The sequence below is a fragment of the Physcomitrium patens genome, chromosome 1 (genome assembly GCF_059467195.1).
Source record: "Physcomitrium patens ecotype Gransden chromosome 1, ASM5946719v1, whole genome shotgun sequence".
NCBI classification, from domain to species: Eukaryota; Viridiplantae; Streptophyta; class Bryopsida; order Funariales; family Funariaceae; genus Physcomitrium; species Physcomitrium patens.
Genome location: NC_143410.1, coordinates 23673530 through 23700065, shown reverse-complemented (window position 1 = coordinate 23700065; position 26536 = coordinate 23673530). Strand labels below are relative to the sequence as shown.

The 26536-nt window shown below is 39.4% G+C and overlaps 3 protein-coding genes and 1 long non-coding RNA gene across 7 annotated transcripts; 2 read left to right on the top strand and 2 right to left on the bottom strand.

Moving 5' to 3' along the window:
• Positions 1-305: 305 nt before the first annotated feature.
• Positions 306-3771, bottom strand: LOC112288890 (tRNA (guanine(9)-N1)-methyltransferase). 2 transcript variants are annotated; one of them, XM_024533599.3, is made up of 6 exons: positions 3660-3771; positions 2904-2969; positions 2276-2603; positions 1631-2118; positions 1136-1495; positions 306-831 (listed from the first exon to the last, which is right to left on the bottom strand). In XM_024533599.3, exons 1-6 carry the CDS (start codon positions 3681-3683, stop codon positions 607-609), a joined length of 1491 nt encoding a protein of 496 aa, XP_024389367.1. In that variant the 5' UTR covers positions 3684-3771; the 3' UTR covers positions 306-606. The 2 variants fall into 2 exon arrangements, with proteins under 2 accessions (XP_024389367.1, XP_024389373.1); XM_024533605.3 differs by lacking the exon at positions 2904-2969.
• Positions 3772-3886: 115 nt separating this feature from the next.
• LOC149989950 (uncharacterized) lies at positions 3887-4625 on the top strand. Of its 2 annotated transcripts, none has more exons than XR_016505367.1 (2): positions 3887-3988; positions 4391-4529. It is a non-coding gene; the product is annotated as an uncharacterized LOC149989950 (long non-coding RNA). The 2 variants fall into 2 exon arrangements; XR_016505366.1 differs by lacking the exon at positions 3887-3988 and adding an exon at positions 3996-4148 and having other exon boundaries at positions 4391-4625.
• Positions 4626-7090: 2465 nt separating this feature from the next.
• LOC112283313 (uncharacterized) lies at positions 7091-12979 on the bottom strand. The gene is made up of 9 exons (XM_024521865.2): positions 12820-12979; positions 11242-11542; positions 10539-10992; positions 10305-10370; positions 9788-9866; positions 9354-9516; positions 9004-9141; positions 8308-8729; positions 7091-8051 (listed from the first exon to the last, which is right to left on the bottom strand). The coding sequence occupies exons 1-9, from the start codon at positions 12841-12843 to the stop codon at positions 7440-7442; spliced, it is 2259 nt and encodes a 752-aa protein (XP_024377633.1). The 5' UTR covers positions 12844-12979; the 3' UTR covers positions 7091-7439.
• Positions 12980-13305: 326 nt separating this feature from the next.
• Positions 13306-17632, top strand: LOC112283346 (uncharacterized). 2 transcript variants are annotated; one of them, XM_024521944.3, is made up of 6 exons: positions 13306-14183; positions 14487-14949; positions 15113-15441; positions 15626-15701; positions 15842-16060; positions 16288-17632. In XM_024521944.3, exons 2-6 carry the CDS (start codon positions 14488-14490, stop codon positions 16774-16776), a joined length of 1575 nt encoding a protein of 524 aa, XP_024377712.1. In that variant the 5' UTR covers positions 13306-14183; position 14487; the 3' UTR covers positions 16777-17632. The 2 variants fall into 2 exon arrangements, with proteins under 2 accessions (XP_024377712.1, XP_024377704.1); XM_024521936.3 differs by having other exon boundaries at positions 13380-13728.
• Positions 17633-26536: the final 8904 nt, after the last annotated feature.

Genomic DNA, 26536 nt, shown 5'->3' with positions numbered 1-26536 from the left:
GCTACCTCACGTCTCATTCAACCACAGACGACTAAGTTACGCAGCAGCGGCCCAGATAACCGTTGTAGGATGATGACGATTCTTGTGACAGCTTACACCGGAGAGAGGTGTTATAGCATGTGTTGTACCATGGTTGGTGATGTGCCGTGAATATGACGCCGTTATTCAACATTAAAACACAATCTAAACTTTCATGTGCCCTTTGGACTCTTAGTGTTTTTCAGTGAAGCTCGAGTTTGGCTGCTGGATGTATCACAAATATTTTCAGCAACTTACTGAATAATTGCCAAAACAGTCACAAGAGAGGAAAAGAATAACAGATAGATTTGATTACAATGCCAAATTGGTAAGCTCAGCGCTTCCAGGGTCCTAAAACGTCATTACGGATGTTAAGAAGCATGTCATCATCTTCTGTAGCATGCTATATGCCGATGTGTTTTAATCTAGTAGACCCTGCGTAGAAACACACACGAAATCTTCCAGGAAAAGGTTTACGAATAAAGTTCTAAATTCTAAATTTTGATCAAAATTCGTGACTCTTAAAACCTTCGACAGAAGATAAACTGGCCGATGGTGATGCTGACTCTACATTTCCCATTCCTCTTCCTATTTCATGGGTTCGTCTCCAGCCTCGGACAATGCATCCATGGATGGATCTCCTCTCTTTGAGCACATCTGGTCTGAGTCATATTTAGTTTGCTTTGACACACCCTCTAGCGTCTCATCAGCACCTCTTTTCCGGGGTGGTATGGCTGCAAACAAAGCTTTCCCCCAATCTCCCACATCCATGTACTGTAATAAGATGTCAACTACCTGATTGACCGTCAAGACCTGCATCAGAGAAGTCAATCAGAAAGCTAACCAGCTTGGAGAATTCAAAGGATTTTCCCCAAATTACTAATCAACAAAGCTGGACACTTCCGAACAAGCCAAGTGACCATGAGGTCAAGTTTGAAAACTTCCCCACAAGATGAAGAAACGATTGAGCATGGACAACGAACTTGAATGACAGTTCAAATAATCATTTCATAATTTTTTTCTAAAAAGAAAACGAGTTATGCAAGGCAAAAACAGCATCAAATATAAAAATAAATATGCAACCAGTATGTGATATCGTTTTGGTCCATTTCCTCACCTGAGAGCTTAGCATCTTCATATGTTCGCCGATTGGAAGCTTGGCAGTAGCAATGCCTTGGTTTTTAGCTTTTTCCGCAGTGATTCCTTTCCATCGATTGCGGTCTACCAATCCACCCACAATGTAGATTTTGGACTTGTCCAGAGTCTCTAAAACATTCTCTGAATCAGCTGTCAAATATACAAGATCCTTTTTCCTGTCCTCAAAGACATCTATATAGGATTTCTCTTCCCTATGCAGAAGCCAATTCTCAAATCCAGAATGCTTTTCCAAATTTTTCCGAATATCGCCAATGCATCCAGTTAATGACAAACGACAAGGAACTTCTGCCTTTCCATTTGCAGCATAGGAGTACATTATCTGCACGGCCTCCAGAGTATCAGCAGCTAACAATGAAGTGCACATTTCGACTGAATAAATGTGACCTTCCACGAGTCAACGTAACGCATAATGCTTGCAAAATAGTCTGAGACAGCTTAGTGTGCAATAACAAACCTGTTGACACAAACTCGACACTTCGTTGAGTTTCATCTTTTCGCCGAACTCAAGGTCAATGACGATATTCTGTCCGTCTGTCATGGCTTGAACAAGCTTGTCCTTTCGTGCTTTGCGTTCATCCTTGCGTGAAGCCCTCAACTCCATTCTTGCCTCTTGTGCTTTTTTTACCTCCTCTTCCGGAAGATTCGCAAGCTTTTCCTGCCACTCTCTGCGCTTTCTTTCTGTTTCTTTATGTCGCAACTCTTTCTCATGTGCCCTGTTTTGTAACTTTGCTTGCCTCATCCGCTCCTGCTTTGCAAGCTTTTTCAGAGCGTTTTTGGAAAGAGATTTAGACTCCTCTGGCAGAGGTGACTTGTGGACATCCACGCTCCCGGATAACGCGGGACGCTGCTCTGCTTGACGCGCGTTTGAGCCATTATTTTTCTCCCCGCAACCAGATACTTCCGGTAAATCCGCGGTTCGGTACACGGTTTCTGCCGATGGACCTGATGTAGCATAAAACCACTCGAAGACTATTAAACGTCTACCACCGTAATATATCACCATTGAGAGGAACTAAAAAATTGATCCATACAAGGGGATGACAAACTATAGTCCTCGTCCGCACAATCAAATGTACTAACAACCCTCAAAGTTTTGTACCTGCTTCTTCCTTCTCATCGTTGCTGTAGAGACAAGTCCCATTGGAAGCCTCCCTGCTTTCATTACCATCTCGTTGACTTAAGTTGCTTAACCTTTCCGAAGGTAAGTCTCCGTGCACGGCTGCAGGCACATCGCCAACTACTCCCACGGCAATCTGCACACTGGCAGGGTCGACTAGGGGATCTTTCTCAATCTTCACTTTTACTGCGGATCGTTTACCCACCTCTGCAGTACTGGCCTCCTCCACATACTGCTCGCTAATTTCCGCTATAACTGCATCCTGAGATTTAGTGATGTTTACATCCTTATGAACATCGACGGGAGCATCCTGCACACAACCCCACGGCAAGGGCATTGTTAAGAACAGTGGACCATCAAATCTGAAAGGCAAGCTGCGAATGACAATCCAAGAAAATTTGCAGCTGCTAACCCCTCGGACTCATCATTCTGTTGTTTCACGACTATACATGTGTGCAAAACTCTGCAATCGTCAAAGTGAATTGAAGATACGAGGCAATCCTGCCAAGTCTCCGGGTATTACTAGTCATGTCTAGATAATGCCGGAGAACAATTTGCAGTCGGGTGGATGTTACAACCCCAAAGGTAGCATAAAATAGTAGAAATCTACCTTTCTGTTACTTCGCTTAAAACTACCTTTCTTTTTCTTGGCTTGGCTGATTCGCAGGGTGGAGGCCTACAAAGCGGTAACAATGAAAAGTATCAGTAAATGTCTCTTTTAGTTCATCTAAACGAATGCTTTCTAATCTTACGAAAGGTTAATCCTGTCAATGACCACCAATGGTACGCCACGTAGAAGCCTGAGTAACTAAACCAGACCGCGAGAGAAACCCTAACATCCAAAACTTCAACAAATGCTAAGGGTTTAACATTCATGCAAAAATTACTATTCACCTGTCTCCACACATCCCCTAAGAATTCTAAAGTCTCGACTGAGAGACAGCAGCCAACAAGAAAATGCTACAAATGTCACTATATTCCAATCAGCACAAAACCTCTTCGGCACCCCATTGGCAGTCATTCTCAGGACTGAGCGCTCCATCACGGACACTTCTCAGAAAACTAACAGCTTACACCGTTAAACCCAGCAAGTTCAATACTAAGCGAAGCGCTCAAACGGCAGCACACCAACTACATCAAAAACATAAACCCTAGCACTACATGCACCCCGGTAGTTAATCTCTCCCGCTCCAACCACGCAGGAACATGTAATCTTACCAACAGCTAAACCAACATTCTCATGTCAACTACTCACCTCAGCTCACACATCAAAACCCTGGCCTGTAGCGACCAACGAATGCTAAGCTTTCAAGGACTATTTCAAAAACTCGCAAGCAACAGAAGCGAGAGAAATCATAGCACACACCTTAGAAGGCACCGAATGCTCCATGGCAAAGCAAGTAGTGAGCAAGAGAGGGAACGCCTCACGCCAGGGTTAGATCTCTGGCGTCACTACAACGAGGTGGGTGTAGGCAGTCTCCTTCCCTATATTTCGTGAACCCGCCTCTTCGGAGGTTTTGTAGGAATGCTCAGGACTACTGCAACCCATCACGGTTGGAGCCTCAACCTCTTACAATGAGGTCCTTTCTGAGGAGGTGGCAGATTACGTGGCGAAAACTTTCCTGATGGGACATCTCAAAATGCCATGTAGGATGGTCAGATGCCACAGCGGGAGTCCAGTAATGCTTAGTGGTGGTATACTTCGATCTACTTCGATCTCACCCATTTAGATTTGCGTGGATTCTGGAACCCATTTGTTCTGCATGAATTCCATCGTCTCAAATTTCACAGACGGTGGCTTAACGACTAGTGTGAGAGGACTTAAAGCAATCGATTGGGGCCATCCTGGAAAGCTGTGGGTTTTTTAGCTGACGGATAGTGTGTGCGAAAAAAGTTTTAGACTAAATGCTTTTTTTATTTATGAGGCTACAAGATGGTTTAATTGTTGCATCTCAGATTACGGAATGACCTAACTTTTATTTGGTTGTGTACCGACGTTCTAGAGGGTGAAGGCATGAATGTCGAGAAAAGAGGACGATTCAGGTTTTGAACTAACTTCTTTTTTCTCTAATATGAGGAGGTCTGGATGTGTCGCAGGTGTACCTCTCGATCTAGACGTTGCCTTTCTACGGCAATGTTGCTCAGTTTGCAATTTTCGGTTCGTCATCGAGACACAGATGCGGAGAAATAAAGGGTGATTTAAGGGTGTGTGTTAAGGTTTTTGGAGTGTGTGTACTTGCGGCGTTGAGCCATGCTCTGAGTGATTATTAGCTCAATATTTGACCAGTCGAGGGACAGAAGTGTTTCAGATTTTGCATACGAACGGTAAGAATAACGTCACGGTGGCTAGCAAAGCGGAACCCAACTTCCACACCCACGACCTTTAGTTCTTCTCTAGTCGTTAAATTTGCCCTTGCGAGCGCACTGGTACGCAATCTTCCGCTCTTCGAGCAACTTAACGGCCTCGGTTCTGAATTCTCCCCAGGGTTGGATTCAGCCATGGCTGGACTTGATAACCGCCAGTGACTCCATTTCCATTATACTTACCATCTGGCTTAGCAGATTCCATAGCTCATTGAGCATAATTGTATTATCAACTTTTGGATGCTATGTTTATCCTTTTTCAATCTATAGCTTCCAGAGATGGTATGTCCAAGGAGTTACAAGACTGTATGACGAAATGGCAACCTCGTACATGAGATTCCAAGTCCTCCAAGGCCTCAACAGAAGGCCTTCATGGTATCAATCAGTTGCATCAACAACTCTCGACTCTCTCACGAATTGTTTCTTCTAAACCGATGGGCTCTCTCGCCTTAAAGCATGCATTTCCAGCCCTCTGGCGTTCCTGAGAGATGACTATCTAAACATCAGTGACACTGTGACGCGCGACATCAGAGTGCCATCTGTGGCTCTCAACTCTCACATGGTTGTCAAATTCAACTTTGAAGATATAAAAGATGAGATTCGTAGCCATCCATTGCGGTAGTTTGCTACTTTCATGAACTCAACATGATGCATGTTCCACCTATCTTGCATATATGAGAGGTTGCTCACACTGTGACTTCTGTAATGAAGGTGTTGATAAGAGGATTAGGATCCAACTCGAAGAAAGCAGACATGAACAAGATGACGAACCACCGTGGAAAAGACATAGACAATGAGATTGGATTTGATATGCTTGTGCAAATCAGGAACGCCAAGCGATCTGGTAAGAATCCGACTTACAGTTAGTAGATATGAAAATCTGGGTTGTATGATTGAGTGAGAATCCCTCTATCCATAAATAGGAATTTTAAGCATATCTTGCAACAACAAAATATCTTAGCAATACATGTTCATCTTTCTAGCGAGCCAAGAATATCATTCTTAAAGCACACGACAAAGCCATCACTCATCTTGTTTGGTCCAGTCATTTTCCATTTTCATTTATGTGTATGAAGCACTGGGACAAACTAAACCATCTGGTTACCATTTGCAGAATGCTGGAAATATCTTTGTGAATATGGAAAAGATAAAAAGAAAATTGGTAACCTTGCTTTTTGTCCTATTGTTTTCTACATTTAAAGCAAATGTCCACCTTTTCCTTGTTTCCTTGCCTAGTAGTTACAAACCACACAGACGTAATTCTCTCAATCTACAGTCAATTTTTTACGGTTTTTTAAATATTTTTTTTCTCACTGTCATATATTTGATGAATGAGGTCAGCTTAATCTCAATGTTTATATATCTAATCTCAAAGAAGTTCATAATTTTTAAATAATCGACATTTTTACGTTTATTAGTATAGTACATCCCTGTCCCACTAACTTTCCTAACTTTTGTCACCTTTAAAGTTCTTCTTTGGTATTGAAATCTGTCGTCTCTTTACAGGATATTAAGCATAACCATATTTGGCATGATGACTTAGCGCCCCGCATTCACAACAATATTTCTACGGTGGCAATTTGTTCAAATTTTTCAAACTCATTTCCTGCACACGCTAAAAAAAACTATCCTTTTCGTAGCCTTAGGTATCTCTCAATGCTCAGAGACACACATTTCTTAGTTGGATACAGGGAATACAAATCTACCAAATTGTATACTACCAGAGCAGTAAAAGCTAAATAAAGCTTGATATTGAGGCTCAAATTTGACTTATACAACGATTGTAGTAAACCAACCGACCATTCAGGATACTGAACCCAAAATCTTGTGCTTCTTTTCGGGTTGGAAGGACCAGCACTTCTGGAAACCACCGCTTTGAATATGGTGAGATCCATATTTTGCTGGTGAGAGACTTTAGCACGCAGCTGATGCTGTTGCACAGTAAGACAAAGCAATATTACTTTCAGTAGGAGAATTCAAGCAAACACTTGAATCCACGAAAAAAAAAAAAAAAAAAAAAAAAAAACGACTCTCTAATGAGCTTCATGTAGAGGTTGATGGTGTCATAGCAGGAAGGAAAGCCACGTTGGTCACGATTACGAGTTGCACGGTGTAGAGAGGCATTGTCGAGCACAATCATCGATTTCCCATCGGTTCGTTGCTGGGTTACGAAAGCTGGCCTGTGGCAGGGTGAATCTTTTTGATGAAAAGCAAAAGAAATTCTATCACCAAAATAACCGTCACTATGAAGCTGAAAAGAACGAATAAGCTGAAAGTCATGACAAGCTTGTACACAATTGTATAATCACAGAGCTGTTTATTTCGTCACAGTAATCAAGTCAAGCACCACATGACACATTTCTAGGACCAGAACTTATCCTAGTGATGCAGAAGGTAGTAAAAATAAAACGAATCACTGGAACTTTGAACCAATGCACACAATTCTGTGCCCAAACCAAGGACAGCCTCAGATTTATCGTTGGAATGAACAATTACTTGATAACCAATCATTTTCAGTGAAGGGAAATGACCACTTCGCTTTGATGCTCTTTTCTAAATCATACGAGTGCATGGCGTGTACTGTACACGCGTCGGCAAGTTTTACAACCCAAATCCAACGTCCTTCCACACACAACCAGATCCCTAGCCTATTAAGCCTGCTCGGACGAGAGAGAGAAAAATAAAACCAACAGAATCATTTGGGTTTAATTCCACTCCCTTCGTCAGACGAGGAAATCTCATGCCTACAAATGCTGTTCGAACAAGTACAGCTGGTGAAAATTCAGGATATTGAAGTATCGAGTTTAGGATGTTGAGGTTCAGTGTCAACATCCATAGAAGCAGGCTCATCAAGGGCCTCACCGGATGGGGAGCTAACCGAATTTGCCATACAATCCTCAGTATTCATGGCAGCAGGCGGATCAGTATTCCGGATAGTGGTAACAGTAGAAGTGTTGGTAATAACTGTGTTGGCAGTGCCGTCCTCAACGTCAACAGAAGCATCAGGGTCATAACTCCCATTAGTAGCATCTCTGTCTGCACTTACATGAATGGCATCAGTAACAGCCTTCCCTGTGTCATCTGCTGCAACGTGATCGGATGTTGCAGCAGCAAGGGTGTGGTTTCCAACAGTGGCATCAGTCACAGCCTTTGTAGTAACATCAACAACATCATCAACAGAAACATTAACAGCATTATTAACAGCAACATCAACAGCAACATCAATAGCAGCATCAACAACAGCTTCCTTCAAGGTTCCCTTTTCCTCTTCAGGATCGTGCTCAGCAGCTAACTCTTTCGGGATTTTTCCATTTTGGGATTTCAGTAATTCCAGGTATTCGCGCAGCTCTGTCTTGTATCTCTCTTTGTCTTGCACACCCCGGTCTTGATACAGCTGCACACTCAGGTAAGAGTTTACCATGAGAACAACGTTTCAAGCATATCCATGAAACCTAAGTTTGATTGGAATATAAAGCCTAACTTTCTCTTAGATGACGATAACAACACCGTTAAAATCATAACCTTCCAGTTGAAGAGAAATATACTCAGCGAACTCATATGATTCGGCATCAAATAAGGATCAGTGCAAAACAAAGAAAGCGACACAAGAGCGCTTGCCACTAGGGAGAAAACTATAACAGAATTCTCACCGTCTTCTCCTCTTCTGTGAGGTTATTCCAGGCATCCCCAATCATCCTGCTCAACTCTTTGTCCTTTTCAGGATGCAAGGCTTTGAGCCTTGCACGCTGCTCAGCAAAGAAAAAGTTATACCCCGTCCGGTGTGGACGTGGTGCATTTGGATCCTTTTTGGGCATGTCATCAGTGCGTCTGCGTTTCCGCTTCAGTCCTCGGCGACTAAATTCCTCTCGAGTAATAATAGGTTCCGCACCTAATGTCGCTGGATAATTAGGGATATAGGCATGTTGTGGAGCCCTCTGCATAGCTGGAACATGATAAAGCACCCCTCGCATTTTCTCTGTGCCCACTGTGACCGAAACAAGAAATCCATGCTCGAACTTGCCTTCGATGGTAGTGCGTACTGTGAGCCCAATCGACTGAGCTGGATCAATAACTGCAGTGTAGTGGCAGATGCAAACGTGGGTCAAAAATTGATCATCTTAGCGCACTTACAGTAATATAACTTAAAAGATATAACCATCATCAATGCATATGATTCAGTTAAATTTGCAATTAATTCAACATGAATGGAATCAAGATGTGCAGTTTAAAACATCTAGATACATAGCTTAACTCAGAAGCACCTTATACTGACCAAGATAATTGAGGTTTTCAAATTGAAATGAAGAGGACGTCCAATACAATGAAATAATCAACCGATATAAAACCTGGCATTGATTGAATTGGAAGAATCTTTCTTTTTCTGGTTCTCTTAAAGCCCGGTTGATCCTCTGTTGGTGTAGATGCTATATCTACTGCTGAGTTGCTCCTCTTCACACTCATGGGACTTGGCCCAGGCATCGATACTGCCAATTCAACACAAGTAAAACCAAGTCTTAGGCATTTGCTCCTAAGCTAAGGACGGCAGCTAGAACATAATAGGTTTTCTGTGATTATGTTGGCAATATTCTGTCATAATAAAAAATATGTTAAAAGTAAATAAAGAAATGACTCGTACATGACAATATATCTTGTCGACGAAAGCTGAACTAGTCAAATGACAGAAGTGAGCACATACTGGGAGGTGGAATCAGAGGACCCTTCTTTCCAAAGAAATAGGCTTGCTCGAAGTAATAAAGAAGTCCAACATAATATTTCCGTAATATATACGAGGCACTAGTGGTGTTTTCGGGAAACTTGAAACAGTTTATGACTTCTTTCCATTTCCGGTCTTTGATAACCTGCTCCAACATGAATTATTTCACTCTTAGAAGCCTGCATATCTGTTGATGATTTACCAACTATTCAAGAACTTGTTGCATAGCGATTGTGGAATCCATACATAAATAATAACATTGAGGTCTTTATATCTACGTAAATTCACTCACGAAAAAGAGCGCTCGATTAAATCATCTCATTTCACACATTAAATCTTACAGAAAAAACACTTGAGAGTAACAGGTAACACAAGAGAAAACCTTTCAAAAAGGAAAAATTCAAACAAAAAAATACCTGCTCCAAACCACCACGGGATGTGACCTCCACATATAAAAGGTGCAAATCAAGGTCATTCCCTCCCAGCTTGGGGATTCTGCACAACAAAGTATTCGAAATGCCTTGAGCATCACGTGAGGTGAGCACCTATAACTGGAACAAACACCTGTGGAACTGTTGCTACCAACGAGAACTATTACTGACCCACAAGAAATAATGACCGATATACTCCATACATCAACCACCAATTTTACAGTGTGTACGACATTTAAGCACAACAGATTAGTAACTAATAGCTTCAATTTGGGCAAGTTCCTTGAGAAGTCAGTCGAACACAAAGTCGGGTATACTCGAAATCTTATGATAGCCAATACAATCATGATCGCAACTGAGTGAAAACAATTGTAGCGAATATTCGCAGCTTTTCTCCACATCTAATCTAACAAGGATTAAATTAGCAAGCGTTTTGGTAAGCAAGAGACGGAAGACGAAAACAATGGTGTACAGAGAAGCAAATGGCCTGAGAATATCTCACCCTGCTATGCTTTCTTGAAAGGTCTTTACCTCGGCAGCCCTTTCTCTACCCCCTCTACCTTTCTTCCTGCATCATAAGAGAAATTCGAGAAAACTATTAAAGAGAACAAAGCATTATAGCTAACTGATGTACCTATGAAGATATGTAAAACATGCGCGACACGCGAAAACTTTCTCGCGCTACAAATACACATGCTCTCATTAGCTACGAAATTAGGATGATCGGTACTCTTACGTGATACGCGTTCCAAGAATGGTATGGAATTTGTTGAGAGCGTCAGCGAAAAGTTCCTTATTGGCAACAACTTCCTCGTGCTTATAAACTGCGGGAGGAATCGACTGCCCCGCTAACATAGAAATGCCGGGAATACTACTTGTATCCCGGGCCACTGTACCTCCAGCAGGACTGCTAATGTTATCAGTAACAGATACTGGTGTCAATAGAAGACGCTCGCTCACAAGCGCAGTGCCATTCTGCTCCGCCTTTGCAGCTCCGTCCAGCAGCTGCTTTGGTAAGGATGGATCTGGGCTATCCACAATCCCAGACAACACCTGATGTGGTTCAACACACGAACCAGATCGATGGAATTCCACCTCCACTTGAGGTACGCCCGGATTGTTACTTTTTACCATAAATTTAGACGCGTCTGGAGACCCCTCAAGTTCACTGGTGTTATGTGCCGAAAGAACTGATGAACCATGAGACCAAGGAAGGACTTTGTTAAACATCGTCATCGCAAGACATCAAAATGTAGAGCTGATATAAGCGTAGTCGGTATTGAGCAAGAACAAACTGGTATTTGTGTGTGTTCAAACAAATGAGAGAAGAACTTGAAGTTCAGGTCCAGCAAAGGCAAAAGCTACATATTTTTTCCTGACGAAGACCCTCGGCACGTGAAATGATAAAATCTCAGGAATCCATCCTCGAATCTCCTTACCTATTCCCTCCCTGGTTTCATCAACGTCCATTTGCCTTAAGGTGCTGACCCTATCCAAAGGCGGATCTTCGTGCACAACCGTGGGAATCACTTCCTTTTCTCTCGCAGCAATCTGCACACTGGCACAGTCGACTACAACATCTGGCACAAGCTTCATCACCGCTGCAGGCCGTTCACCTGCTTCTGCAGTGCTAACCTTCTCCAAGTACTCCTCACCGATATTCGATGTGGCTGCATTCAATGTGGCTACATTCTCAAGATTCGTGATATTCGCACTTTCGTGAGTATCGACGGGAGCATTCTGCATTCAGGCCCACGACAAGAATTTCGGTACATGCAATGAACCAGCACATTTAAAAACAAGTTGTCGAAAATGTACTGGAGCACGAAAGCAAGAGCAGAAATATTCTGACATCCAGATTAGTCGTACACCCAATTATTTCTTTCGTGGTGGAAAAAAATAAAACCGACTACCAGCACTATTGAAACCAGTGATGACATCGGCCCAGTCCATTTCTAAGTTGGTATATTCCAAGTGTCGCTGTATCCATGTGTCTGTTACCGTGTGCAATCAACGATGATCATAGCATCTTAAAGGTATTCCCTGAAAAGTTGAATTTAATAAAAATTGGAATCAAACTGTTAGCACTAAAACTCTAAAATTATTCAAGCCTAACGTTCCTTCAAACTAATCATATGCGTGTGGGAAAGTAGAAAATGATAGACGCAGAAGATCGAGATCATAGAATATCATCAAACTTCAAAATAACTACGAGTCATGCAACTTGCAACACCTAAAACCTGTCGAGCCGCTCAATCGTCATAATTTCGAAATCTTTCGATCCTAGATTTGCCTGCGAAACTCAACTAAACCAAGCCAATCTTGGAACCTATGAAATCCTCAAACCAACATGGAAACTGAATGATGCCCTTCCAGGACATGGAACACACGAACTGCAAAACTCTCAAAGCCACAGAGATCAAAAGAAAGAATCTAGAAAGAATCTTTTGGGAATCGTCTTGGAGGCTCCTATCATGTCGATGACCGATCACCCAAGATACTCCAACGTTCACGAAAATAGCTCCCCACGAACGGAACCCAACCTGATCACCGTGACACTTCATTGCTGCGTTTTGAATATCACTTCTACATTCTCGTATTCAAATCAAGATAGGATACTTCGAAAAAAAAATTGGAGCTCAGCACTCATATTATAAGACCAACATTTGAATTGGAATCATCTCCTAGTGCACAAATCCACCATCCCAACATGTCCTCCTTCACGACAGCAACCCGGGGAAAAACCCTGAACGTAAACCCTAAAGTTTCCATCCTAAAATACCGGTCGCGCTCCCAACCAGTCGGCTACTTCCAACTCAAATATGAAAAACCAGGCAATCTTGTCAACTAAATCGGCATCCTGGTGCCAAGGAATTCACCCCCAACCAAGCACCGAAAATCACTCATTGCATCAAAGAAATGCCAAGTTTTCATTTCCAATCTGAAAAGCCTACGAGCAAGAATCCTCTCCCTTCCGCCACGAAGAAATCGCAAATGACAAGAATCTAAACACGTACCTCAGCAGGCACTGAATGCTCCATGACTAAGCAAGCAATGAACTACAAATCGAATGCCAGGCTTTCAAGCTTTGCCGCCACAACAAGCAAGCTAAAAATGTGGGTGCGCACATCCCACCTTCTCCGTCTTGATGCTTGCACACAGGAGAGTTTCCGCAACTACTACATGCACAAGGAGAGAAAACAGGGGGAGTTGGCAGATGACGTGGCAAGTGTGCACTGGTGGAAAGCGACTAAATGCCACATGAGATCAGCCGAAATTTCGACGCTGTGTCCAGGTTATCCAAATGAAGCCAACTTGTCGCGAATCCACGCTGCTGTAATGGCAGAGTTCGAACCGGCGGCAGGACAAGTCGGGATGTGAGAGTGACCTGGCCTTTTATGGGCCACAGAGAAATCAGGCAACTCGGCCCTCATCACATGCGATCCGATACTGGAACTGCCATTGCCTGAGAGCCACCAGTTTGATCAAATGGTTGTCTGCACTGTTTGGACCGTTTACCCCTCTCCTTCGGCTTTGTCCAACTTAGTCCGCGTCTAGGCTACTGTCCTCTAACTGAATTGATTTTGTAGGCCCGCCATATCTTTGTTACACAGGATCGATATTTTCTGTAGCATAAACTGTGGTTTGCGAGTACACGCGGGAAGGGAAATGGAGGGAGGATAGACTGAACGAGTGTAGGAGAGATGGGAGTGGAAGAAACTCAGCAGTATTCGGTTGTATCATCTTGTAGATGTCGAACAGAAGGTGGTGCTTGTGCATGTTTAAGACGGTAGAGTTGCTTCAAGCGACGGGTGACTGAACACAGATACGAGAGAGTGGCAGCGGAGGAGGTTTAGCGACCTCAGGGTCGTGACAGCCAGTGACAGCAGGCACATGGGGCACTTCAACCCTGGCGAGCCTTCCGGGTACATGCTTCATCTCTGTCTGTTGGTTTCTGTGACGGCGATCGTTGTGTTTTAGTGTAGAGTGTTTCGCGAGCTAGCACCTCTTCGCGAACTGGGAGCTGGTAATAGTCCACTCGAGTATGCTGCAGATGGTTGTGTCCTGCACAACGTACATCTCTCACATTGCATCGTCGGAACTCTCGAACTCAACAACGGTGTACTGCAAGTGCACTAAGTTACCAGCTCTCAGGCAGCAATGCTAGCAGTGGTTTCAATCTACTTCATCCGGTAGAAAACATCTGTCCTCCTAAGCCCTTCTCAAAACTTTGCTTCATATTATGCACCTGACAACTAAACTTCTCGAATGATGAAGAGGAAATTCTCCTCTTATCCTTTACACGATGTTGACGTTGACGGGCTTTAAACATAGTTGAATGCTCGGAGCATACGTGACGGCGTGCTACACAGTGCTTCCGGTAAGTTCTATGTTACAATACAACACAGATCTACACGAAAGAATTACCTGAGATTCGCAGTTAAGGTCAAACCGCAATCAAAACTTCAAACAGCATGCAGGGTCCGAGCTACCTGGTGGAGCTAGCTGCTAAGAAAACTCGGGAAACGAAAAAAACAGAATTTATTGCATTAGCTCCTTTCTCTTGAAATTGTGTATTCTAGACTATAGCGCTACCGCTACAAGTTTGGCTTTGACAGTAATCTCGTATGACCACCATCTGAATGATTCCTAACCGTTTTCATTCTTTGGACTGATACTGCAGGATGTACAGGCTTGATCCAACTCTCATCCCGCAGCATTCACCACTCGCTCAGCCACGAATGCTTTCAGTGCTGCCTGAGGCAGCAAACCGCCTCGACTTAACCTCCGCCATTGCCCACGAACTCCAACGCATAAACAGCCAACCGGGCTGGCTTCCCTGGAACCAGCAATTAGGCGAGATTCAATGTTCGCATGAGCCCGCAAATGGCTTGCAACTCCCGCCTGACTCGCTTCTATCTCATCAGAACGCCGGCAGCGCAGGCCGACCCATTCCGCAGTACATTCCTCGGTTCGACGAAGCGCTGGGGCCTCCCGCCCAGCAATTGCCAACGAGATTGGACCTGTACAGCCCCGACTTGGAGCCGCTTGCAAGCGCACATCAGGGGTTCTACTCGAGGGCTGACAATGGAGTACCGAGGGATGTGGGCGCGCATCAGCGAACGCGACTGCACCCAGGCCACCAGGTACGTGGACGGTGCACCGGGAGCGAAGGGTGAGAGCAGGGAGGGAGGTTGTGAATTGGTGGGTGTGCGCACGTTGGCGATGGCGATTGCGATTGCGATTGTGGTGTTGTGATGAAGAGATGGCGGGGGAGTGCATTGGTCTGAAAGGGGATGTGGTGGGCAGGCGTTGGACGCAGGTGGGCGGGTGGAGTCCATGGCGCGATCGGTGTCGCCATGGATCGAGCGCATGATGCAGGCGGACGTGACGCCGACGCCGAGCCCGAGCCTGGGCATCTCGACGAGCCTGAGCCTGTCGCAGAGGGGTCTGGGGGAAGCGAGCTGCGTGGCGAGCCAAACGGCGGAGCTGCAATCGTGTCACAGCAGCGACGTGCAGCGGAGCGCGTTCCAGTGCGGGGTGCAGCGCGATCAGTCGACGGCGGAGGCGTCGGCGGAGCTGTGTACGGACGACGAGGACTGGGAGGCACGGCCTTTGGACGAGAAGCGGAAGAAGAGGTAAGGCGGACAAGGAGGTTGAGGTTGAGGTTGAGGAGTGTGGGAGTTGTTTGCGAGCGGATTCGGAATGGCGGAATGATGTGTTAGGCGGAGTGTTTAGGGTGTGAGGATGGTGAGGAGAAGGAGCGGAAGTGGAGATGTGGGTGTGTGACAAGGTGGTGGTGGGGCACTTGGGTGGGAGCAGGATGTTGTCGAACAGGGCGTCAGCGCAACGTTCTCGGCAGAGACGGCAGGAGCGGCTGGACCAGCTGGAAGTGCTGGTGAACACATGACATTGTCAACTGCGTCGTAGGTGGTTAGGTGCAGGGGGACAGAGTGGGATGGGTTGTGATGAGCAGCGGGTGAAAGAGTGGGCTGCGGAGTAAACGGCGTGGGGATGGGGTATGTGTTGTTGTGGCAGACCGCACAGCTGCGGGTGGAGAACTCGACGTTGCAGAAGAAGCTGGGCGTGGCGGTGCAAGTGGCGAAGAAGTTCGAGGACGAGAACAAGGCGCTGCAGAGGAGAGTGGAGAGGCTGAGCAAGGAGCTGGAGAGCGGGAAGGCAAGGATGCCGACAGAGCGGGCGTTCGACGAGTGCGCGAGCAGCCAGCAAACAACATGCACAAGCTCGTGCGAAATGGTAGGGAGTGAGTGTTGGTGTGTTATTGGTCGGGGGAGTGGAGGGGCAGGTTGTGGATAATTGCAAGTCGTGGGAACATGCACAAGCTCGTGCGAAATGGTAGGGAGTGAGTGTTGGTGTGTTATTGGTCGGGGGAGTGGAGGGGCAGGTTGTGGATAATTGCAAGTCGTGGGGTAGAGTCGGGAATGGGAGGAGGCAGCGGGTGATGACGGGTTGTGTGTGAACAGGTGGGGGGGCGGACGTCGGTGGATCCGAACGTGATGCGGAGTGGGAACGATGGGGAGTCGATACCGTCGATGTCAGCGGGGAGTGCAGCAGCCACGGAGACGGAGACGAAAGGAGTGGAGGGGGCGAGCAATGGGAAGCACGGCGACGGGGTGAGTTCGGTGCGGAAGTCGCTGTCGGAGTGGCGGATGGGGAAGAAGCGGACGTTGGAGGAGTCGGTTTCGTTCGGGGGATCGCACAGCGCGCCGATGGGGAATTGCATGGGGCCGGGGTCGGCGTCCGGGGAGTTGTGGACGAGCTCACACACGAGCCTGGCGCGGGCAGGATCGCCAGGGACGGGGGTAGAGAGGGAATGCGGGAATGTGCTGGAGTCGATGAGGTCGCCGTTCGGGGGGTCGTTCGGGATGGAGGCGACGATGAAGGAGGATGCGAGTCAGATGGATTGTATGGAGGCAGATCGGTGGTTGGAGTTCGCGGAGTGCTTCAAGTGAGGTGTTGGGGAGAGCGGATGGTGACACCGCTGAAGCTCAGTGATGCTAGATTGTGGAGAGATGGAGGGGAAGTGGAAGGGTGGTAGCTGGCAGGAGGATAGATGAGTAAGATTTTGAAGATGTACATCATTCATTAGCTACTTGAATAGTGATTACAGGTTCCTACAGTTATTCTGCCTGCTTGGAGAGAGATGCACGCTGTTGCGTACTGAATTACATCCAATATCGAAATATGCTCAAGAATCATGGGACCACCTTGGTTTATCTGGAAGTAGCATCGTCCATGTATTGCAAGCCATTGGGGGTGGCGTTGTGCACCATTCGATGTCAGTCTCCACTCCTCACGGCGGTGGAATTCCGATGGAGCTTATGGGTGTGCCTCCTTGACCGGCATGGTTTTTAATCATACGCGGCGCGTGACAAGTGTGGTGTTCTCCACCAACCCACTACGTCTTCCCGGCTGAATTTGACTTTGACTGCAAATATCTTTTCCTATTTCTAACACGTGCTGGTGGTGGCCGATTCCATTTGCGTTCCGGATTCTGCAGCGCCATCAGTTGTGCGCCGGAAGTGCGGGAACGGAACTTTCGAGAGAAGCCGCTGGGGAGGTGTAGATACCACCACCAATGAGGATCGTTGGCGCTTGCATTGGATGGGCCACCGTTTCCTCGAGGCTGCTGACATGGGTGTTGGCCTTTGGCAGTGGCTCGTTATGAGGAATGCTCTATGAATGTCTACGTGTTTGTAAATGAATGCCCGAGGGCCATTTGAAAATTATTGGCCTGCCGAACACTTGCTGTTGGCAACGAAACCAAATTTTTTGTAGTCGGAGATGGTAACAACTGCTTTTACTCTACTTTCATGGTATTCAACTTTGTCTTTCCCGAAGAATTTACTTAGCCGAAACAACCTCTCAGAAAAGTTTCATTGATTATATTTTCGAGGTTCTATTTACAAAAATTGCCTAGTTAAAAAAAAGTCTCGTAACGTTTCAATGCTTTTTGATTACCAAAAGAATTCATAGACACCTTCACAACCTGTATGCAAAAGAGCTGGAATTAAAACACAATTTGTGTGCATCTTGCATGTGTATAATCATCTAGAATATGTTTTTTCATTCTAGTAAGTCATGTATAATTTTGTGAATGCAAACATTGATACACATTCATACTTACATGCATACAGTTAGACTGCATCTGACTTGTAAGAACTAGTGATGCATAAATTTGAGATTATCACTTTTCAGAAAGCACAACACATAAAAATTATGTACACCTCAAAAGTAATGTTTAGTATACACACATTGTATTATTGGAATGCAAGGGTTATATTTAAACCCGAATAACTTCGTGAAGATGAGATGCACTCAATTTCAATTAGAAAGTGAAGACGAGGAACAAAAGTAAAATACTTCTACTTGACCATGTGTGTCCAATACGGCATCACAAAATATAGTGCAAAACAAAGTACCCTGAAATTTTATTGACAAAGAGGACCAAGTCAAAGTAAGATAGAATACTATTAAAGAGTATGGTTTTATAAACAGTAATATATATATATATATATATATGAACAAATAAATCAGAAAGATCAAATATAATTAGAATAAAAAAAATTAGTTGTTATTATAAGTGTAACATATTGTTTAACATTCTAATGCTAAGTCAACAACATGTTATTTTTAATTTTTTCCAGAAGAAGAAGAAAAAATAAATAAATAAATAAACTTCAATAACATATTGTGTGACTTAAAACTACAGTTTTAAATTAAAATTTAATACTTTTGCTTCTAATAAAACAGATTCTAAAATGTTGAAAACTATAATTTTTAATGCACTTATGGTTACATAGTTTTGTAAATTTGTTGTGTCATTTTTTTACATCTAGCTGATATTTATTATCATTTTTTTAAAAAAAAATTAAATCAAAATTTTAAGATTTTTTATTTTTTTATTTTTTTAATCTAAATATTTTCTCTTCATTTGTTATTTTGATGTACATATTTTCATAAATATTTTTTTATGAAAACAAGTCAAGTTCAAAAACATTTCTTTATCAAAGTTAACTGCACTTAATATTAGACAATAAGAAAAAAATGTGGAAATATATTAGTTTGATTAATACTTACTTCATATGCAATTTTTTATATAAGAAAGCATAGGAGAGATAATCTAACAAGATAAATCAGAAGAGACAAAAATCATCTTTGATAGGTTACATATTTCATTGTTTTTATCAAAAGTGAAGCAAAAATGAAGCAATAACTCAACTTTTGATCAATCAAAGATCAAATCTGCATGTGTTGTAGATTCTTGAGAGTAGTATTGTAAAATCACTAGGTAAGGAGCTTTGAAGATCTTGATTTTTATTTTTAATAAATATTTTTTAGTAAATATTTATGTGGCCAATAATACAAGTTTCTATTAGTTTTATATAATTAATATAGAACCTTTATTAATTTTACTATTTATTCTTGCATTTGAATTTGGTTGTACAACTACATAAATCCAAATTGCCTTTTGTATTCATAAACATAATTTATATATAATTTGCTTAAGCAAATTTAAATGATTAGTTAATTCATAGATGATTTATATTTATATTTATATTTTTTTTAAGGATTTTTTATTCAATACATATTTTATTTAATAAAATATTATTTCTTTTCTTATTAATATTGTTTAACAATGTAATTGCTACTATTTTAATTTAAGATTACATTAGACTATATACAAATTGTAAATGTATTTGATGAGCTATATTAATGTTATAAACTTTGATTCATTCCAAAAGATTGTTTTAGAGTTGTAACTTTGATAAAGATTCTTTGCTGTTATTCCTCTTTTAGCTTTTGCAACTCCAATTCTAATTCCATGTGTAATTTTAATGTTAATTTTAGATGGAATAAAACCAATAAGTTGTAATAATTTACAAAACCTTATTTAATCTAATAATAAGAAGTAATGACTTAAAATTTTGACATGAAATTGCAAAGAAGTAAAAAAAAATAATGAATATATTTTAAAAAAATAATAAATAAATAAATAAAAGACTAAATATAAATTATTTTATAAAAAAAAATGTATTTATTATTTTGATTAGTTCAATTTAATATTTATTAGAAAAAAAACATTTAAAAAAATTAAAACATGTTAAACTTCTTTAAATATAAATAATCATTATATTTTTATTTTTTTAAAAGAATAAAATATTATTAAAAAATAAAAATAAACATTAGTACAATATAAAAAAAACTAAAATATGTGCTCAAAAATAGATATCAAGAACATTAATTTTTAAGAAAGAAAATTTCAATACATTATTCTATTACTTGAAAAGACTAAAAAATCACAAAAAGATGGTATAATATTAAATTAAAATAACTATTGCCAAAGATAAGAAGATTAAAAAGTCTTGAAATAAGACTTTGGACTAGAATGGCATTGATAACAGTGAAGAAGGGTTCACTTTTGTCTCTATATATACTATCCAACTAAAAGCTACATAGCGACATCCTATAGGACCTCCAATATGTGTCTATTTTATAAGATATATGTCTTAACTTACAAGGCAAGTTTCTTATATCCACTCCACATTGTTAGCTTGTACCACAAGCTATCCTTATGTAGAATATATGACTAACTTGTTGGCCAAGTTTCTAACCTACTAATCAATTATAAACATATATAAAGTCAAATACACATTTATAAAGCTTTTAAGAAGCTTCATGATAAGATAATATCAAATTTTTTTACATTTTTCTTCTATCTAATAATTCTTATTTAAGTAATTATACATGTCTATGACATTATCTCTTTATCTTGTAACAAGTTCTAGAAAGAGCAGTTGTCATATGTCGATGAAGTCGAAGATGCGATGAATTGTATTTGTCACATATTCTAATCTTTATTCTTTTTGAAGAAGTTTAACAGGTCTTTTCAGCCATTGATAATGTCTCATTCTAAGGTAGAAAAACTACCTTGTTATTTGATCATTGTTGAGGTCTTCATAACTTCCTTCAAATAAAATATTTGTAAGACCATTTGGAGTCATTTCTATTTCTAATAAAATCACCAAATATTGAAAATATCTTCCAACATCATAATATCAAACGTGTTATAGTTCACCATCTATTTGAAGAAGAACTTGTTGTTCTTGAGGGTCTTTATCTTGATTACATTATCTTAAAGGCCATAATAATTGTAATATTTCATCCAATAAGTCGACAAATGATAGTTCTTGAATTGAATCTATTGATTATTGATTCTCTATCTCACTAGCATCACAAATACACATAAACTATAAACAAAGATAAAATGTAAAATACTATCTTATATGAATTCCATTTCTTTTATAGTAAAGATTTTTTATTCTTAATCTTAGTTTTGATGGATATCTTTGTTTAAAAGCATTAATTTTTTTTGCTACATTTGTAAGATTCTTAGTTGGCTCCTATAAGTATTTATTAATATCATAGAAATATTTTTCTTCTTCTCAAGTTATTTACTATCATATATGTTACAAATATATTATAAAAGAGACCATATAAGAAATTGAATAGAAGAATTTTAAGAAAAAAACTAGCAAGAACTTGATTAAATGAAATCAGAACAAGTTCAACACCAAGAGAGATATAGTAGAGCTTTAAGAGATATGTTGTACCTTCATTATTGAACTTGCTTGATGAAGATTGAATCAACAATCAATGTTGATTTCATTGCTTTAAGATGAAAATGCTTCAACTTTAAGAAAATTATTCTTTGTTAATCAAAAGCTGCATTCTTGCTTTAGATGCAAGATAAGAATTTTAAGAAATGGGGTTTAAAAACCTTATTGTTTTTTGGCTAGATAAGTAATCTTCAAATAAAATATTGATAAAGGCATGCTCCAAGAAATTTGGTGAGGATTCAAAATATGAGTCAATATGAAGTCCTTGAAATTCTTCTGATTTGTATATACAATGACTAGACTAAAAGTACCTTTTAGATAATGATGCCATTCTTCAAATGAATCTAGGATTACAATAGTCTCTTTTTTGTGAATTTCATAATTAATATCGATTGCAAAAAAATTTCTAGAATGAAAAGTAATCAAATAGAATTAATATATGTTTCTTATTATAATAGCAACATACTTTTAGCGAAGTCTGATATATTAATTTTTCATAAAGAATACTTTAGAAAAATAGATGCAATAGAAGTTTGATATTTTGTACATTCAATAAAAAGATTTTAAAAAGATTTTTAGAATATTTTGTAAAGTTTTAGAAGGTTTTAAAAGATTCTTAAAATATTCTATTAAGAGATTTTAGAAATATTTGTAGAATATTTTAGAAGGTTCTAAAAGGTTCTCAAAATATTTTAGCAGATTTTTAAAAGTTTTAGGAAGATTAAAAAAAGTTGTTTAAGAAGCTTTTTCTTCAAGCAATATGAAAACTTCTCGAAAAGATACCTAATATATATATATATATATATATATATATATATTGGAATTGAGATTGAAGGGATTCTTAGTCTTAACATTAAATGTCAAGGACATAAATTTAAAAGAAAGAAATCCTTAATATACTCTTATGTCACTCAAAAGAACTAAAAAATCACTCAAAAGTGATATAGTATTAATCTAGAATGATTATTGCTAAAGATAAGAAGACTAGAAAGTCTTGAAATAAGACTAAAGACTAAAAAGGTGTTGACAAGAGTGAAGAAGGCTTTACTCTTGCCTCCATATATACTCTTAACTAAGAGCTACCTCGCAATGTCCTATAACACCTCCAAAACATGTTGACTTTGTAAGATACATATCTTAATTTTCAAGGAAAGTTTTCTATATGTATGCCACATAATTAGCTTATTTTGCAAGCTATCAATACGTGGTTAACTTTTTGACCAAGTTTCTAACCTATCGATCAACTACAAACACATGTAAAATCAAAGCAACATCTATGAAGCTTCTGAGAAGCTTTTTTAGAAGATATTATGAAATAAATCTATTTTTATCTATTTATACTTAATCATATATATAAATATTAAAATAAATATGTATATCCATGACATTACATTTTTTAGAGCTTTAATCCATCTTTCTTCATATTGATCTTAGACTCATTTGATTAAATCAAGTTTTTGCTAACTTTCTTCATAAAATTATTTTATTTAATTTCTTATTTGGTTTCTTGTATAGTATATTTATAATAATTTTTCAAAATTAATATCTTATCAGTACTAAAGCTTAATTCTTTCTGATAGAAAGTGGATTATTTTTCTTCTTAAAGGCATTTAGATACTTTTAAGGTTATAGAGTTTTTTCCTCTAAATTGACATTATTTATAAACTCATTTTTTTTTCTTTTAGAAGCAACTCAATTAAGCCAAGATCTATACAAAAATAGATCTTTGTGGAGTATATAATTTGATATAGATTAAAAAAAAAGATGAATGGAAAGTATTTCAAATAAGATATAAACATTTTGAATACAATGTCATGCCTTTTACATTAATAAAAAATTAAAAGATAATTCAAAATGTATAATATTTTTTTGGATTTATTAATTTCTATTAGATATTTCTTAAGAATTATTCTCAAGTTGCTACTCTTCTTACTTGGTTGACATCCAAAGATAAATTAAAATGGATATAACAAGGATGAATAAGATAATTATATAGATAATTAAAACCATGGAAGTTTTTAGAATTGAGGTTAGATTAGTGAATTAAGTAGGATCCATCATAGAATATTTTAGAAAGGATTTAAGACAGTTATTTAGATAAGACCTACTGTAAAATCTTCTAAAAAAGAGTTCAAGGTGGTTATTTAGATATAGTTGACTACCTAAGAACATTCTAGAAAGTCTAAGGTGGTAGAATAAGATATAAATAGAACTTGCTAGGGCCTTTTGGGGCATTTGATCAAGTATGGCTTCAGATCCTTTCTCTTAGTAAAGTTTGGTTTTGCATCTTTTTGTTCAGATTTGTTATGTTTTATTTCTGTTTGCTCAATTTTGTCTTTCATGTCCTATTCTGTTTAGTTCTATTCAATTTTATTCTAGTTTGTTTTATCCTATTTTGTAAAGGGGCCTTATGTTATTGTGGATTGGAAGGATCTTGGATTTTTGAGATAGTCTAGTCCTATTTTATTAATATCAAAGCGAATATTAGATTATTTACCTTTGGTAGCATGTCAATAATCATCATTTAGTCCAAAGTCAGTTGTTGTGGTCACACCAAGAAATATGTTGAAGGTACCACGAGATATTTTAAAAAAGTCAATTGGAAGGTGAAAAGATATTATAATAGAAGAGTCCAATACAGGAATTATAATATTAGAGATATGGCAGAGCAATCCTAGATTGAAGCTCAAATACAATACCTCTTAGGCCACATAGCTACTTTGCAAGGGCAAATAGAAGCCTCGAAGATAAGAGAGGTGACATCTGCTAAGTTGGAATTGAGTAAGCCTAGTACATACTCTAAAACTTCAAGACAAGAAGATGTATGTCAAGGACTCTTCAATATGCAATAATACGTCCAACTATCTTGGGCAAATATCATTAAAGGAGTTATATATGTAACTAGCTATTTGTGATTTGTGATAGCCATTTTGTGGCGATATCGAATTCAAAGTTATGGTGCTTAAGGTGGATTTTGTAACTGAGAGGAGTTTGAGACCGAATTTAGAAATCAATTTTGGTCTATCAATGCACAGAAGATAGTAAGCAATTACTTGGCAAATCTTACATAAGCTAGGTCAATGCGAGATTATGTCTCTTGACTCAAGTCTTTATATCTCCAAATTGGTAATGTTTTGGAGGCAGAGATGATGGATCGATTCCTATGAGGTTTGAAACCTGGAATCTAGTAAGAAATAGAGCTAAGGGATCCACAAACATTCAAAGAAAAAATTTGGATTGCAGAGAGGGTCAATGCTATAGATTTCAAAATTCTTGGAGCACAACCTATAGTACAAATTTTTATGTTGCAATCTAATATTATAGCACAACAACCAATACCAATAGAGATTGATGCCTTACAAGGATCATTGACACCACAAAAATGACAAATATTGGTACAAAAAGGATTGTATTTCTATTGTTGAAAATCAAGCTATTAGATTGGAGGTTGTCTAAAACGTCAAAGTGTAAGTACCAACAAGACAAGGTGAGTTCACAGTCTTGAAATTCATCAAGTTAATAATAAGTTAAAGTAGAAAAATGGAGCTCCCCAATAAAGGCATTGGGAGCCAATATTATGGATAGCTATTGTTTCTTAGAGACAAATGGCATAGCCTTAAACAACTATAAAAAAAAAATCGACTAGTGTTTGTAATAGAATTACTAAGAGGACAACCATATCAAGTGCTAATAGGTTACGGTTGTACAGAAAATTGCATCTCAACTGAAATTACCAACTAGCTTTGAATTAAAACCAAGGAAATTAAAGAAAGAAGTATATACCTAGCAGATGACCAAGAGAACATATTAAGTGAGACGTGTAAAGAAGAAATCTTAAAATTGACAGACATCTATATCTTAAGAGAGAAATTCAAAGTAACAAAGCTAAGATATGGTATCATCCTTGATATGTCATAGCTAAAGATGGAAAATTAGTCAGTTAATTGAATAGAAAGGATCATTTCTTTTAAAGATAGAAGACAAAAGGTGACTTTTTATACGTCCTTGTCAAGTGAAGAAGAAAGAAAATTTGCAATCAAAGACTTACTTGTAAAGACGACCTTTATGAAGAAGCAACTACAACATGAGCAACCAGTATATACAGTGGTTCAAAAGCTTGCATCAATGGTAAGAAAGACAGTCAAAGGGATAGAATGGGCAGAGCAAGTCATATGAAAAAATTATGATGTCTTTCCAATCAACCTACTTAGTAGTGTACATCTTGATCAAGGTGTTTTTTTTTAATAGAATTATTGCCTAGAGCCAAATCAGCAAGTTGATCAATTTATCACCTAGCACCAAAAGAACTTAAAGAGTTGGAGAAGACATTGGATGAACTCTTGAAAAAAGGCTTCATTCGAGAAAGCACATCATTGTAGGAAGTACTTGTACTCTTTGCATCTAAAAAAGATGGTGGACTTTGCCTTTACATTGACTATTGAAGTCTCAATAAGTAGAATGTTAAAAAATGCATATCCACTTCAACGAGTAGATGATCTTTTTGACCAACTTTAAGGTGTAACTATCTTTAGTAAATTAGATCTTTAAAGCAGATATTGACAAAAACCTATTGCAAAAGAGGATATGGAAAAGACAGCCTTTCATATACGCTATATACATTTTGAATGACTGGTTTTACTCTTTGGCATCACCAATGCTCCAGCTTCTTTCAGGGGTCATATGAATAGATTCTTTTGAGACCTTTTGCACAAGTATGTAGTTATCTTTATTGATGATATCTTTATATATAATAAAATCCTTGAAAAGTATGAACAATACCTATAAGAGGTGTTGCACAAATTACAAGATAGTCATTTTTATTGCAAACAATCAAAATATGAACTTTGGAAGTCGGAAGTCACTTTTTTGGGGCATGTGGTATCCTCCTAAGGTATGCGTATGGAGCAAGATAAGATAAAAGCAGTCAATGATTGGTTAACTGCCAAGTGTGCTTTTAAAGTTTGCTCATTTTTAGGCCTTGCTGGATACTATCATTGTTTTATTTGGCAATTTGCATACATTGATGCCTTATTGAGAAATCTATTAGAGAAGGGTGCTTCATTTGAATAGAAAGTGGAGTAGCAAAATACCT